Here is a 12,679-nt window from a genome sequence, read left to right on the forward strand (position 1 = left end):
ATCTCCAGAACTGCATCAGCCCAACCCAAACAGGGCTGGAGCAGGAGAAACGGGTGCCATTAACGCTGGACTCAGATGTAAACAAATCCCACCTTGCTGTCAGAACCTTTAGGACTCTGTGGAGCTGGTGTGTGTGTGTGTGTGTGTGTGCGCGCGTCCCCTTTTGAGCAGCTTCTGAGGCATTTTAATCAACTGACCCAAACGACAAACTGAGCTCTGATAACGTTTTGGAGGTCATGATCCAATTCCTGGAGATAGGCGAGGTTCTGAGGATGTGGTTATTCTGGTTCTGACCCATCTCAGAGACAAAACCAGCTGATTACAGAAGACAGCAGCCTGATAAAGCCCGATCAGGATGCAGAATGTCCTTCGTTGCTTCAGGGACACCAGTAGTGGTTTCTGATGGGTCACACAGAGGTTCTGAAGTCAGGACCAATACACAACCAGAACCCTGGAGCAAAATCAAAGGTCCATGTAAACTATGACTCAGTCTCAGTACCAATACGTTTTGAGTGCTTTAGGAAACGTTCTGACCCTAAATAGTACCTGGTTCTGGCCTGGACTCGGAGACTGTTACTGAAATGACCCTGAACAGACTAAAGTCCAATTGGACCAGGATACTGGCTCTGAGCGCAACAAATCAAACCTGGACCTCCAAACCCAGAACGGTTCTGATTCTGAAAATATTATGCTAAGTGGTGACCCAAAACAAGAAGTTCTGGGTTTATCCTGTTGGGTCTTTGGGTCCTGGTCTCACCTTCGAACCGGCTCAAAGTTTGTCGTTGGGTCACACTAACTGGGTCAGAGGAGCAGAACCAGTGACTCGTCAGTCTTAAGGAGGTTCAGATCTTGGAAGATCAAAAATAAATAAATAAATAAAAAAATAAACAATATGCAAGTTTTTCCAAAATTTATTTATAAACATCCAGAAATAAATCATCCAAACATGATTGCACTTCAGAGACTCTGGTCCAGGTGAACCCGAGCTCATCCGGGTCCAGGTAAGGTGGTTCAGACTTTGTCTCCAGTCCTATTGCTGTTGAGTCTCAGAGCCTGGGCCACTTCCAGGCTGAGGTCGGTCTTCCGAGTCCTCCTCACTGAAACACAGAGACGCAGACCGTTTTAACTTTGGGAACTGATGCCAAGACACAAAAGTCTTCCTGCTCTTCATGGCGAGGATGTCCACATTGAGGACATGTCAAAGTCCCACCAGATTTCTCTTTCAGGGCTGATTTGTGGACATGTTCAGTCTGTCCTCCTGGCGCTGATTCTGATCAGCTGAAGATGGATTTATAGGAAGTGAAAACAAGGATCTGCAGCGACGCAGATAGTGGACTGTTTTGGACACAAAGCTGATGTTGTGTCTCAAAAATGAGTCTGGAGCAGACTGAGCCGGCGCCGTTTAAAACCTGAATCACATCACAACCTGTACTCACAAGACTTCCTGTTGAGGCGGGACCGTTTGCGGGTCTTTGGGCTGGCTGGTTTGTCTGACGGGTTCCGGGTAACCGACTTCACTAGTTGGTTCATGATGTCCTCGGTGGCATCGTCCTGACTGCTGGACAGGTCATCTCGGGCTGCAGGCTTAACAGATGGATTCACGTTGCCGAGACCTGAGAACCAGAACCAGAAAATCAGCCAGGAGCAGAATCACAGCAACAAAAACCTCGGTCTCGCTCTTCTACGGCTGAACGATTTATAGCATATGCAATTACGCAGTGTGACCAAATGAGATCTTCTGATCGCAAAGGCTAAGATTTGACTGGTTGCGAGATCTGGGGAAGTTCGAGAAAAGGCAGCGCTGTAACCGGTCATAAAACGGCCTCAGGTCCAACAGATCCAGCGCTGCACAAAGGTCGGTACCAAAGAGGAATAGCGCATCAGTTGTGAGGAATTACTTTGGCTATAATAAAGAAGATGGTGAGCAATGTCAGGTATTGTGCAGAACCTGCCTTGCTACTGTTGTTGCCTCATGAGGTAACACTACGTACTTTTATCAACACCTAAATAAAAATCACTCCCCCATAGAGTGAGCTGCAAAGGCTAGCCGCCAGAGCTTCAACTTCCAGTAAACAAACTTTCAGCTGAGATCACTGACATATGATTTATGTATAAATCTGATACAGTTAATAATAATACATTTATTTACTTTTTGTTTGCTGCTTTCTTTTCTGTGGCCGTCTCCAAGTTTAGGTCTTCCACCACCTCCCTTACCTATGGTGTCCCACAAGGTTCTGTGCTGGGGCCTCTGCTCTTCCTCCTCTAACTGCTTCCTCTTCAGCACATCCTGAGCTCCTTCAAAGGAATCTCCTACCATCTTTATGCAGATGACATCCAACTGTACATCTCCTTTAAGCCCCATGAGATGTCGAAGCTGCAGCTGTTACACACCTGCTTAGACTCTATCAAAACCTGGATGGCTGGGAGCTTTCTACAGCTGAATGAAGATAAGACTGAGATCCTCATCTGTGCCCCAGACAAGCTGGTTCCCAAAGTCAGAGACTCTCTTGGTCAGCTTGCTTCTCACACCAAACCTTCTGTCAGGAATCTTGGTGTGACCTTTGACCCAGCTCTCACCCTGGATTCTCATGTCAGTTCTCTTGTTCGCTCTTCCTTCTTCCATCTCAGGAACGTTGCTAAGCTGAGTCTCATTCTGTCTCGCTCTGAACTTGAGACAGTTCTCCACACCTTCATCTCCTCACGCTTAGACTACTGTAACTCTCTTTTCACGTGACGGAGCAGAACCTCCCTGAACCGTCTACAGGTGGTTCAGAATGCCTGTGCTCGGCTTCTGACCAAGTCCTCCAAATACACCCACATCACCCCGCTTCTCCTCCAGCTTCACTGGCTGCCAGTCAACTTCAGGGTTCATTTCAAGGTCCTGGTTCTGGTCTATAGGGCCTTACATGGACAAGCACCATCTTACATTGGTGATCTTCTTAGTCCCTACACACCCAGCAGGTCCCTGAGGTCCAGTGATCAAAGCCTACTGGTTGTGCAGCACCAGGCTAAAGGTCAAAGTTGACAGATCATTTGCTGCTGTGGCCCCCAGACTCTGGACCTCTCTCCCCCTGAGCCTGAGATCAGTGGACTCAGTGGTCTCCTTTAAAAAGCAGCTGAAGACTCACTTGTTCAAGCTGGCCTTTGTATGACCTTCTTCACCTCTCTCTCCTTGTTCTGCTCTCCCCACCTATTCCACCTTCCTCAGGATCCACTGATTTCCCTCTTTCCTGTTCACTCTCTCTCTTAACATTTTTAAAATAACAATTGCCTCTTTTTGCTCATTTTAAATATATTTTTAAACATTTTCTAAATGCTTTTTTATATTTTTACATTTTTTGTTTTTGTGAAGCGCCTCGTGATTTTTATCTTGAGAGGCGCTATAGAAATAATATTTTCTTCTTCTTCTCCTTTGCGTTAGTTAAAATATGAGAAAAGCCCCTTGAGAATATAACCACAAATTAAACTGCAATTGAAATATTGAGAAAAAATTATTTTTTTTTATCACAATTGGATTATTTTCCGTAATTGTTCTGCTGATGTCCAGACCCAGAGTCTTGGTTCAGATGAGGGGAGATCTGTTTATGGTCTATTAAAGGAGTCAGATCATGCTATCTTAAACCTTTGAGAGCGAAGGTAGTCACAGTTTATAAAATATTACCGAGATGTCAATTAGTCACGGTCAGCCTGGATTTATAATGAAATGGTATGTTTCAGCGAAGCTCCGCCCACACCCACGCCCACAAAAACGTGCTTGAAGCAGCGTCTTAGGCAAGTTAATTTACCGGTGTCGGTCCAGGATCGGCTCGGGGTCCTTCGACTGCTGATGACGTCACATTACTGCAACTCTACTCGGCTTTCACACACACGTTTTGGAAAGACATCAGCAGTTGTGTTAACAAATTCTTGTTTGTTAACACCTAAATGTTTTCTTTATAATTGTAATTTGTTAATAAAACACCACATTATCTTTGTTTTGTAAAGAATGTGAAACTGCATAAAACCAACATCGGTCTGACAAACAATAGAACAGTTCTTATATGTGAAGCCATATCTGTTTGTATTAATGTGGAGTTCGTCTGTATATTTCCTTAGTTGTTAGCTAAATACATTCTTTGACTCAAAATATTGCTTGGTGTCTTTCAATAAAGTTCTTATATTTTATTTTGTCTCATTTCATCAACATCAAGAGCTTTTGAGGGTCACCGTTTATCATTTGCTTATATTTTACATTTCCTTTAGAAATTTAAACATATTTTCTCCAAAAAGTGTTGATTTTTGGACTACAGGACTACAACCGCTAAGACTACGACCGCAAATTTTTTCTGACCAATCAAAATCATAACGGGGTAACGTAACTTCCGTTAGCTTCATGTTCAGCCAATCAACTACTCTGACGTCATCGGCAGTCGAAGGACCCCGAGCCGATCCTGTACCGACAGCGGCTATGGTGGTTTAAGCATCTGCCTTTCATCTTGTTTTGCTAAGTCCTGACGCGGCTTCCACCTCCAGTGTCAGCAGTGATTTATTTAGCTGCTGAAGCAGATTTCATCTTTTTACATTTTAGAAAGCCAGGCTCTCGATTTACCGGTCGATCTACGCCCCAATCCTCACCTATGGTCATGAGCTTTGGGTAATGACCGAAAGAACGAGATCGCGGATACAAGCGGCTGAAATGAGTTTCCTCCGTAGGGTGGCCGGGCTCAGCCTTAGAGATAGGGTGAGGAGCTCGGACATTCGGGAGGGACTCGGAGTAGAACCGCTGCTCCTCCGGATCGAAAGGAGTCAGTTGAGGTGGTTTGGGCATCTGGTCAGGATGCCTCCTGGACGCCTCCCTGGGGAGGTGTTTCGGGCATGTCCTGCCGGCAGGAGGCCCCCGGGTCGACCCAGGACACGTTGGAGAGGTTACATCTCCAATCTGGTCCGGGAACACCTTGGGGTCCTGCCGGAGGAGCTGGTGGAGGTGGCCGGGGAGAGGACGGTCTGGAGCTCCCTAGTTGGGATGCTGCCCCCGCGACCCGGACCCGGATAAACGGAGGAAGACGACGACGACGAGATTTTAGTTTTATTGATTATTTTTTGCTAAAAATTTTGTGTCTCTAAAGATCTTTAAATTTGCTCGTTTCCAAGCAGCCTTTTAGTTGATTTACTCTGCTCACCAAACAGACTCACACACGCTAAATAAAGTAAAAAAAAAATTAATCCTTAAATTTTAAACTGTTTACCAATAAAGGGTTGAAAACATCATACTGGCAAGTGTAGCAGAAGAAAAAAAGTTCCTGCTCAGACTGGGGGGTCAAACCGGTGCTAAACAACACGCCAGGCTGGCGCTCTAACCGCTGGGCTACCATGTCTGGTACACACACACCCTGCTGACCATTACGTGCATCTTCATGGACAGGACGCATGGTTTTACAGCAGTGTTTGGTCCCTAATGCAGAAGTAATCTGTCAGAATGCCCACTCTGGCACCTGGGGAGGTTTGAAGCAGCCATCTGTGACATGAAGGTCACATTCTCAACTGCAGCATGAAATCAACGGCTTTGTGTCCGCAGCTAGGGGAAACTAGGTGGGTGTTGGTGACCTGCGTTCAGGGGTGGCGGGCTTCAGATCAGAGACTAGCTTCAGGCGGAGGAGCAAGGCCTGATGATGAGCTTAGTTTCCATCGAGGCTTTTCCAAAAAATGTGAAAACTTGCAGCTGAGACAGGAAAATGTATGAATGCATCCAAAACTGGGCTTGGATTCCCCCCCCACAGAAAATGACACCACAAAGTAAAAAGCTCCAAAAAGCACATCTTCCATCTCATGGCTCCTTTAAATTCGGAACCTGCAGAACCAACCCGGACCTTCAATTCTATTTAAGCCAAACAGGAAGTGAGCCAATAAAACGCTTTGGGTTTGATGGGTCTTGGGTGGGTTCTGCCAACAGAATCTTCTGGTCTGGAAGAAGGAGAAGAACAGAACTGGGTTCTGTGGTTCTTACTGCGGATTGCTCTGGAACGCCTCAGGCCTCGAGGCTCCAAGTCACTGCTTATCAGCAGGTTCTTCATGTTCTCGTGCTCTTCCTGGTGAGACTCTGACTCCGCTGCCACGGAGACAGGGGCGGGGCTATCTGAACGAGTCACCGCCCCTGAAAACCGCTCTGTCTGATGGGAGAAGGGAGAGCAGGATTACTTCTTTGTGACCTCTGACCCAAACAGTTACGCTTTACCCCAAAATTCCACTATCTCCACTCCGCTCCGGCACGAACTCCGCAGCAAAAACGGTCCCGTTGTAGTCAATCAGAGCTGTTCCACTACTGCGGCGCAGTGCGCTGCCCGCCGTTCCGCCATCCGGCAAAAATAGGATCGATTCTATTTTTGCCGGTCGCCGGAGCACCTCCGCAGTCAATGGACAGAAATCACAACCGCCCAACAGGAAAGGGAGCAAGCACAACTTCCGCTATTTCACAATAAATCGATAAACAAAAAGCGTTTTTTGTTTCATATGCACAGGTTTAACAACTTTTAACAACTATCAATGGCGGTTGAACTTTAAATGCACAAAAGTAAGTCATAAATACAGTTTCCACTATCAAAGTAGTCACCGGTTGTTGATCCAAACACTGCTGATCTCTCAACACAGATGATGGGCAGATTAAACTGTTCATTTCGACGCTTCTCCCACACAACGGGTGTTTGGATCTAACTTCCGCGTTTATTGCTCGGACTGTATCGCAAGATCTCGAAAATCCTGCGCATGCCTGTTTGTGCACCTCAGGTCTCCGCACCGGGGCGGAGCCGTTGTAGAGCGGGTACAGTATAATTTGAGTTCGGAAGCGAGCGGCTGCGGAAGGCGGGGGCGGAGCGGAGCGGAGGTAGTGGAATTTTGGGGTTACGTGAACCGGAGCTGTGAAGGTTCTGCTGTGATGACCTTTGACCTTGGGCCATTACCTCAGTGATCATCTTCCCTCGGGTCTTGGTCCGTTCGCGGTGGATGGCTCGTTTCCGTTTGGTGGTCAAAACCCGGTCCCGGGTGGTTCTGTACTCTAGAGAAAATTCACTGATGATCCTACAGAAACTGGTCACCTTGATGTCTCTTACAGATGACGACGGCTGACCCAGGAACAGCAGGAACGAGTGGAACCTTCAGGAGGATGAGACATATGAGTTCATGGGCCTGCCCCCACCTCAGACCATGTGATCGGAGCAGTACCTGTTGATGACCCTCCTGTGGACCACCTTCAGTATGATGATCCTCTGGGTGCAATCCTTGAGAAAGTCTGTCATCTTGTTCTTCAGAGCCGCCTTGGTTTCATGTTTGGCCACCGCTTTCAGGTTGTCCCATGATGCTTTGCAGCGTCTCTCTAGCTGGATTAGGTTCTCTGCAAGCAGCTCAAAGTCCACCTGGAAAGATAAAACATCTCAGAAGGTCAGCTCATGCGACTCCAGAAAAAGGAGGTTTTCGGAACAGAGGCGCACTTTAGCTGAGCGGGTGATGGCGGGGATCTCCGAGTAGACGTCAGAGGATTCTGGGTAACTGTCGACCACCAGGTTGCACGTGTGATGCAACAGAGACTGACGGTGGACCGTGTCCTTTACCTCCACCACCTTCTCCAGGTAACTTAGCTCGAAGCCTTTGGCCTGGACACAAACAGATCAGCTGTCAGATTACAGATCAGTAATCCGTTTACACAGTCAACAGAACCAGAACCGCCAGCACGGGTTGGATCCTTATCACCCTCAGGAGGGGTCCAACCCTTCACTGGGAGACACAATCCAGCTGGCACAGTACACCAGAGAAGTAAAACTCACTAAGAATTAAATAATTCAGTGGTTCTAGATCAGCCGAGAGCAGAAGGTGATTTGCGGTTGAGAGTAAAACCCATCGGGTTAAAGGTCGCCAACTTTTTCAGATTTTAAATCATTTTCTTGAGCCAGTGTGTGCTAAAAGGACCCTTTCCAGGGTTAATGACAAGGCACTCAGACTCCACCGCCCCCTGTAGCCAGAATACCACACTTGCAACCTCGGAGTTGCTCTTCTGCTCCCTGCTGGTGGATTGAGCTGTGGAGAGGACTTGCCACTAGGGCTGGGCGATATGGTCTCAAATCTATGTTGCGATATAATCCAGAACCGCATGTGCGGTAACGATATATATTGCGATATATTTTTTCCTTTGTTTATATATGTCAACATGACATGCTTTTAAATATCCTCATGTGGCAAATAAATGCCACCTGAGGCATATTGGCCTCCTCCTCCTCCGCCATGCTTGCAGTCACCGCCATTCTGTTGTCCCAATGTCAGCAGGGTGCACATCTTAGTGACGTCACGTGTCATCGCGGTATTGCGATAGAGCCAAAAACTCTATCATTACCCAATTTTATATCGTTTCTACCTTATATCGTTTATATTGCCCACCCCTATTTGCCACCCTAGTATTGTTTCCCTGGATGGTGCAGAACCACAACTAGTCCGTTTGGGTATCTGACAGCACACTTTCATCTGACGCATTAATTCATTACTTTCTAAAGTCAAGTCAAGAATTGGGTTTCTATACAGCAGCAGGCCATCCTTTACTCATTCTGCAAAGCAAACCTTGGTCAAAATGACAATCCTTCCCATCTTGGATTACGGCGACATCATTTAAAAATAATACCAGCTTCCAATAAACTTCATTAACTCAATGTCATTTATCACTCAGCAACCCGTGTCGTCACTGGTGCTCCTTTCACTACTCATCATTGTGATCTGTACTCACTCGTTAACTGGCCATCACTCCATTCCTGCAGGATGTTGCATTGGTGTCAGTTTATGTAACCATAGACACATTGCTTGGTGTGTGTGTGTGTGTGTGTGTGTGTGTGAGTGTGTGTGTGTGTGTGTGTGTGTGTGTGTGTGTGTGTGTCTGCTCTGTCTTCTCCATCCCCAGTGAGTCATGGAGGATGGCTGCTTATACTGAGCCAGGATCCTCTGGAGGTTTCTTCCTGTTAAAAGGGAGTTTTCCTCTCCACTGTCGCTGCATGCTTGCTTAGTATGAGGATTGCTGTATAGTCACTGACACTCGTCAGTGACTTGATGCAATTTGCTGGGTTCCTTATATAGGAAACAATTTTTCTGATTGGCTTAGTGAACTGACCTGAATTGGAATGTTTATTATGTGAAGTGCCTTGAGATGACTCGTCGTGATTTGGCGCTTTATAAATAAAATTGAATTGAATTTACAAAACAATCATCGGTAGAACCCGTCACATCTTCACTCATTACTCATCACTTCCAACCATCAGCGCAATTTTCGTTCCAGTAACTTCATCTCTGGTTATTCCCAAAACTCGCACCCCTTTGGCTGCTCCTCATTCCAGTTTGCTGCTTCCAGCGACTGGAATGAGCTGCAGAAATCATTAAATCTCACTCCCTTCATTCCATTATCTACCTTCAATACTTCATTGTGATCAATAGTTACTGATGAAAGTGCTTCTGAGTCCTTAAAGACCGTTTTAAGTCTGTTTGGATTTCTTGTACGTATTTTATAAGAGAACAGTCCTTTGTCTTTATGTCTAACTGTTTTATCTCATCTGTTGTTTTTTTTTTTGGTGTAAAGCTAACTATGTGACTGTTGCTGCTGCCTCTTGGCCAGATCGTTGTTGTAAATGAGAACGAGTTCTCAATCGACTCATCTGGTTAAATAAAAGTTAAATAAAAATAAAAGAGGAGTGGCGCCGAGATGGTGAAGCTGAAGTCTGCTTCCAGCACGTTTTCTACGGAGAACACAGCTGATTTGTTTCATTTACTGATGAACCGCTGCTGTAGACACCAACGATGGTTGAGGAGACAGTTCAGCTGTTAAAAGTGTTAAAAAGAGGAACGCACAGCGCGGAGACAGGTTTCACTTTCCGCTTAACCACAGTGAATTAATATGACCCGCACTTGTATAGCGCCTCTCAGAGTAAGGACTCCAAAGGGCTTTACACTAGAGTGTATCATTCACCCATTCACAAACATGAATTAATAGCACACTAAGGGGTGCTAAATGCAAGCTAAACTCAACAATGTGCCTTTAACCCGAGTCTTGATGAGGTAAAGGTCATCAACCATGGCTCTGAAAGGTTAAAGGTCGTTAACCAGAGTCCTAATGTCCCGACGGGTTAAAGGTCGTTAACTCTAGTCTTGATGAGTTACAGGTCATTAAACCGAGTCCTGACGGGTTCAAGGTCATTAACATGAGTCATGTGATCAGCGGTCTTACATTAGAGCTGTTGAGGAAGTTTCCGATGGCTAGCAACGTTGCCAGGATCCTCCTGAAGGTGAGATTAGCGGAGAGCTGTTCCATGCCCAGCTTCAGGTCAAACAGCGGCTCTGCGATCTCCTGCAGGGGGCGACAGTCTCAGAATGTTCATTGAACATCTGGCTGAGGGTCAAGGAGCCCCTGCCATGGCTCAGGTGAGATTCTCGAGTAAACATTGCCTGAACTCTGCTAGATTCTGCAAAACTTTGTGGAAGGTACAGCCTGACTAATGAATCAGCTGTCCAACAGGTTCTGAATCAGAGTAAAACACAGAAAGTACCCAAGAAAGACAAGAAGATCCTCACCTTCTCCAGAACTTCGTAGTTTAGTTTGAAGGCCCAGAGCTGGAGGCGGGGGGTCAAGGCGCTGATGGAGCTCAGGGTTAACAGAAACTGCTCTGCTGTTCCCAGTGGGACATCAGGATTGGCAAGCTGTGCTTCCTGGATCTTCTGCTTCTCCTCCTCTGTGGGGACCATGGTGAGGATCTTCTGCTCCGGACAGAAGAACTTGATGTTCACCAAAAAACAAATCATGACATGGACCAATAAGCAGACAGAGAGCGGGCGTCACCTCGATCCCCTCTTTGCTGATGGCAAACTCGTCAAAACTGAGGATGGCATTCTTGATGACATGAATAGCGGGCAGGACGGTCAAACCAATGTTGATGGCATTGCTTCTTTTTGAGTCCAGAACCAGAATTGCAGACTTTTTGATCTCTGGTCCTTTCTGCACAAAAACAGGACGTCAGAACCCAAACAAGCTCCAGGCAGCTCCGAGTTTGACTCTATTCCTAAGGGAGGAGATGTTCCTGACTAAAAATGCAGCATCCAAAGTTAGTCACTCCTGATAAAACCAGAACCCACAAGATCCAAATGAAACCAGCACCTGGCGTAGGTGTAGTCAGTTTGGAAGCTATGGGATCATAATGGAATTCTGACCCAGAAACCTGCTGGGTCTACTGGTTAGCGTCAGACCACGGCCAATCAGGTCTATAGATTAGCTGTAGACCAGAGCCGATCAGGCACACTGACTCACTCTAGACCAGGTCCCATCAGGTCTATAGATTAGCTGTAGACCAGAGCCGATCAGGCACACTGACTCACTCTAGACCAGGTCCCATCAGGTCTATAGATTAGCTGTAGACCAGAGCCGATCAGGCACACTGACTCACTCTAGACGAGGTCCCATCAGGTCTATTAACTCATTTGCTGCCGGCGCTTCTCACCGTTTTTACTGTTTTTCTAAGAGCGACAGAACGTTGCGCGCTAGGACGACGTCAACGACAAAACAGCCAAAACGACGCGGAGACTCACCTCTTACATCATGAAGAATCCGCACGTTTCGAGCGTTATCCGTTCTTTCATAATCCGTTGTTGAATTGTGATCGGCAGAATAATTTCCCGGTTCGCACCTCACCTGGTTTTTACAGCAGCGGCCCAAAACTATCTCCTAACACGTGGATGTTCTGCTTCCTGATCACGTGACGTGTGACGTACGCGGATGATGACCGGCTTTAGAGCGGAGATGTTTGTTCTCACGGTGTGGGGGCTCGTCCGACGCCCACACAGTAAAAAAAAAATGCAAATGACGACTTTAGTCGTCATTGACAGTGAATGAGTTAATTAGCTCTAGGCCAGGTGTCTGGTCCGGTCTATTAATACGCTTAAGATGTCTTGATGTGTTCGCTTCTGGCTGACAGGTGCATCACCTATCATCAGGACTGGTTACCTTGACAACTGACAGCTCCTTAGACTTGGACTCGAACAGGTGTTCTAGTTTGTTGGTGTCCACCTCCACCTTGTCCAGAGAAGCCCACACAGTTCCGTGACCAAAGCGGCACTTCTGAGGTCTGTCCGCCTGTTTCAGCTCCTTCCAGAACAACTTCACAGTTTTCTTCTTCTTCGGCAATGATGAGCTGGGAGGAGGGGGAGGAACTGGACCTCCAAGTGGTGGTGGAGGAGGAGGTGGAGGAGGAGTCATACCCAGAGGAGGAGGAGGAGGAGGAGGAGGAGGAGGAGGGGGAGTCATGCCCAAAAGAGGAGGTGGGGGAGGAGGAGGAATCATCATACCCGGAGGAAGAGGAGGAGGAAGGGTGGCTGGGAGGCAAGAGGATGAAGATCCAGAGTCAAAGGCGTCCATGTCCAACACATCAATGTCCTCCTCCTCTAACAGGTCGGAGAAGTCCAGGTCTTTGATCCGGAGGGCGGAGCAACAAGGATACAGCTGGTCCCAGGCATCAGCAGGGCCCAGCGGGGCCATCAGTGCAGCCTCCACATCGACGCTCCTCTGCTTCTGGACACAACGGTTCTGATGGAGACGGAGATGCTTAGATGACAACATGATCTTTAGTTCTTCGTGTTCCTTTTGATCCAGAACCCACTCAGCTTGGATAAACAAAAAACCTTAGTGGATCTG

General features: G+C 47.0%; 1 protein-coding gene across 5 annotated transcripts in view; it reads right to left on the reverse strand.

Annotated features, from left to right (window-relative positions):
• Positions 1–895: 895 nt before the first annotated feature.
• Positions 896–12,679, reverse strand: part of fhod1 (formin homology 2 domain containing 1) — a 46,237-nt gene continuing 34,453 nt past the window's right edge. For all 5 annotated transcript variants that reach the window (XM_070555059.1, XM_070555057.1, XM_070555058.1 and 2 more), the window contains 10 exons: positions 11,993–12,571; positions 10,835–10,990; positions 10,570–10,752; positions 10,226–10,345; positions 7,461–7,622; positions 7,195–7,385; positions 6,933–7,125; positions 5,984–6,146; positions 1,437–1,613; positions 896–1,097 (listed from right to left, as the gene is read on the reverse strand). In XM_070555059.1, the coding sequence (XP_070411160.1) occupies positions 1,012–1,097; positions 1,437–1,613; positions 5,984–6,146; positions 6,933–7,125; positions 7,195–7,385; positions 7,461–7,622; positions 10,226–10,345; positions 10,570–10,752; positions 10,835–10,990; positions 11,993–12,571 (2,010 nt within the window). In that variant the 3' untranslated portion in view covers positions 896–1,011. The remainder of the gene's footprint in view (positions 1,098–1,436; positions 1,614–5,983; positions 6,147–6,932; positions 7,126–7,194; positions 7,386–7,460; positions 7,623–10,225; positions 10,346–10,569; positions 10,753–10,834; positions 10,991–11,992; positions 12,572–12,679) is intronic.

The sequence above is a fragment of the Nothobranchius furzeri genome, chromosome 9 (assembly GCF_043380555.1).
Source record: "Nothobranchius furzeri strain GRZ-AD chromosome 9, NfurGRZ-RIMD1, whole genome shotgun sequence".
In the NCBI taxonomy this organism is placed as follows: Eukaryota; Metazoa; Chordata; class Actinopteri; order Cyprinodontiformes; family Nothobranchiidae; genus Nothobranchius; species Nothobranchius furzeri.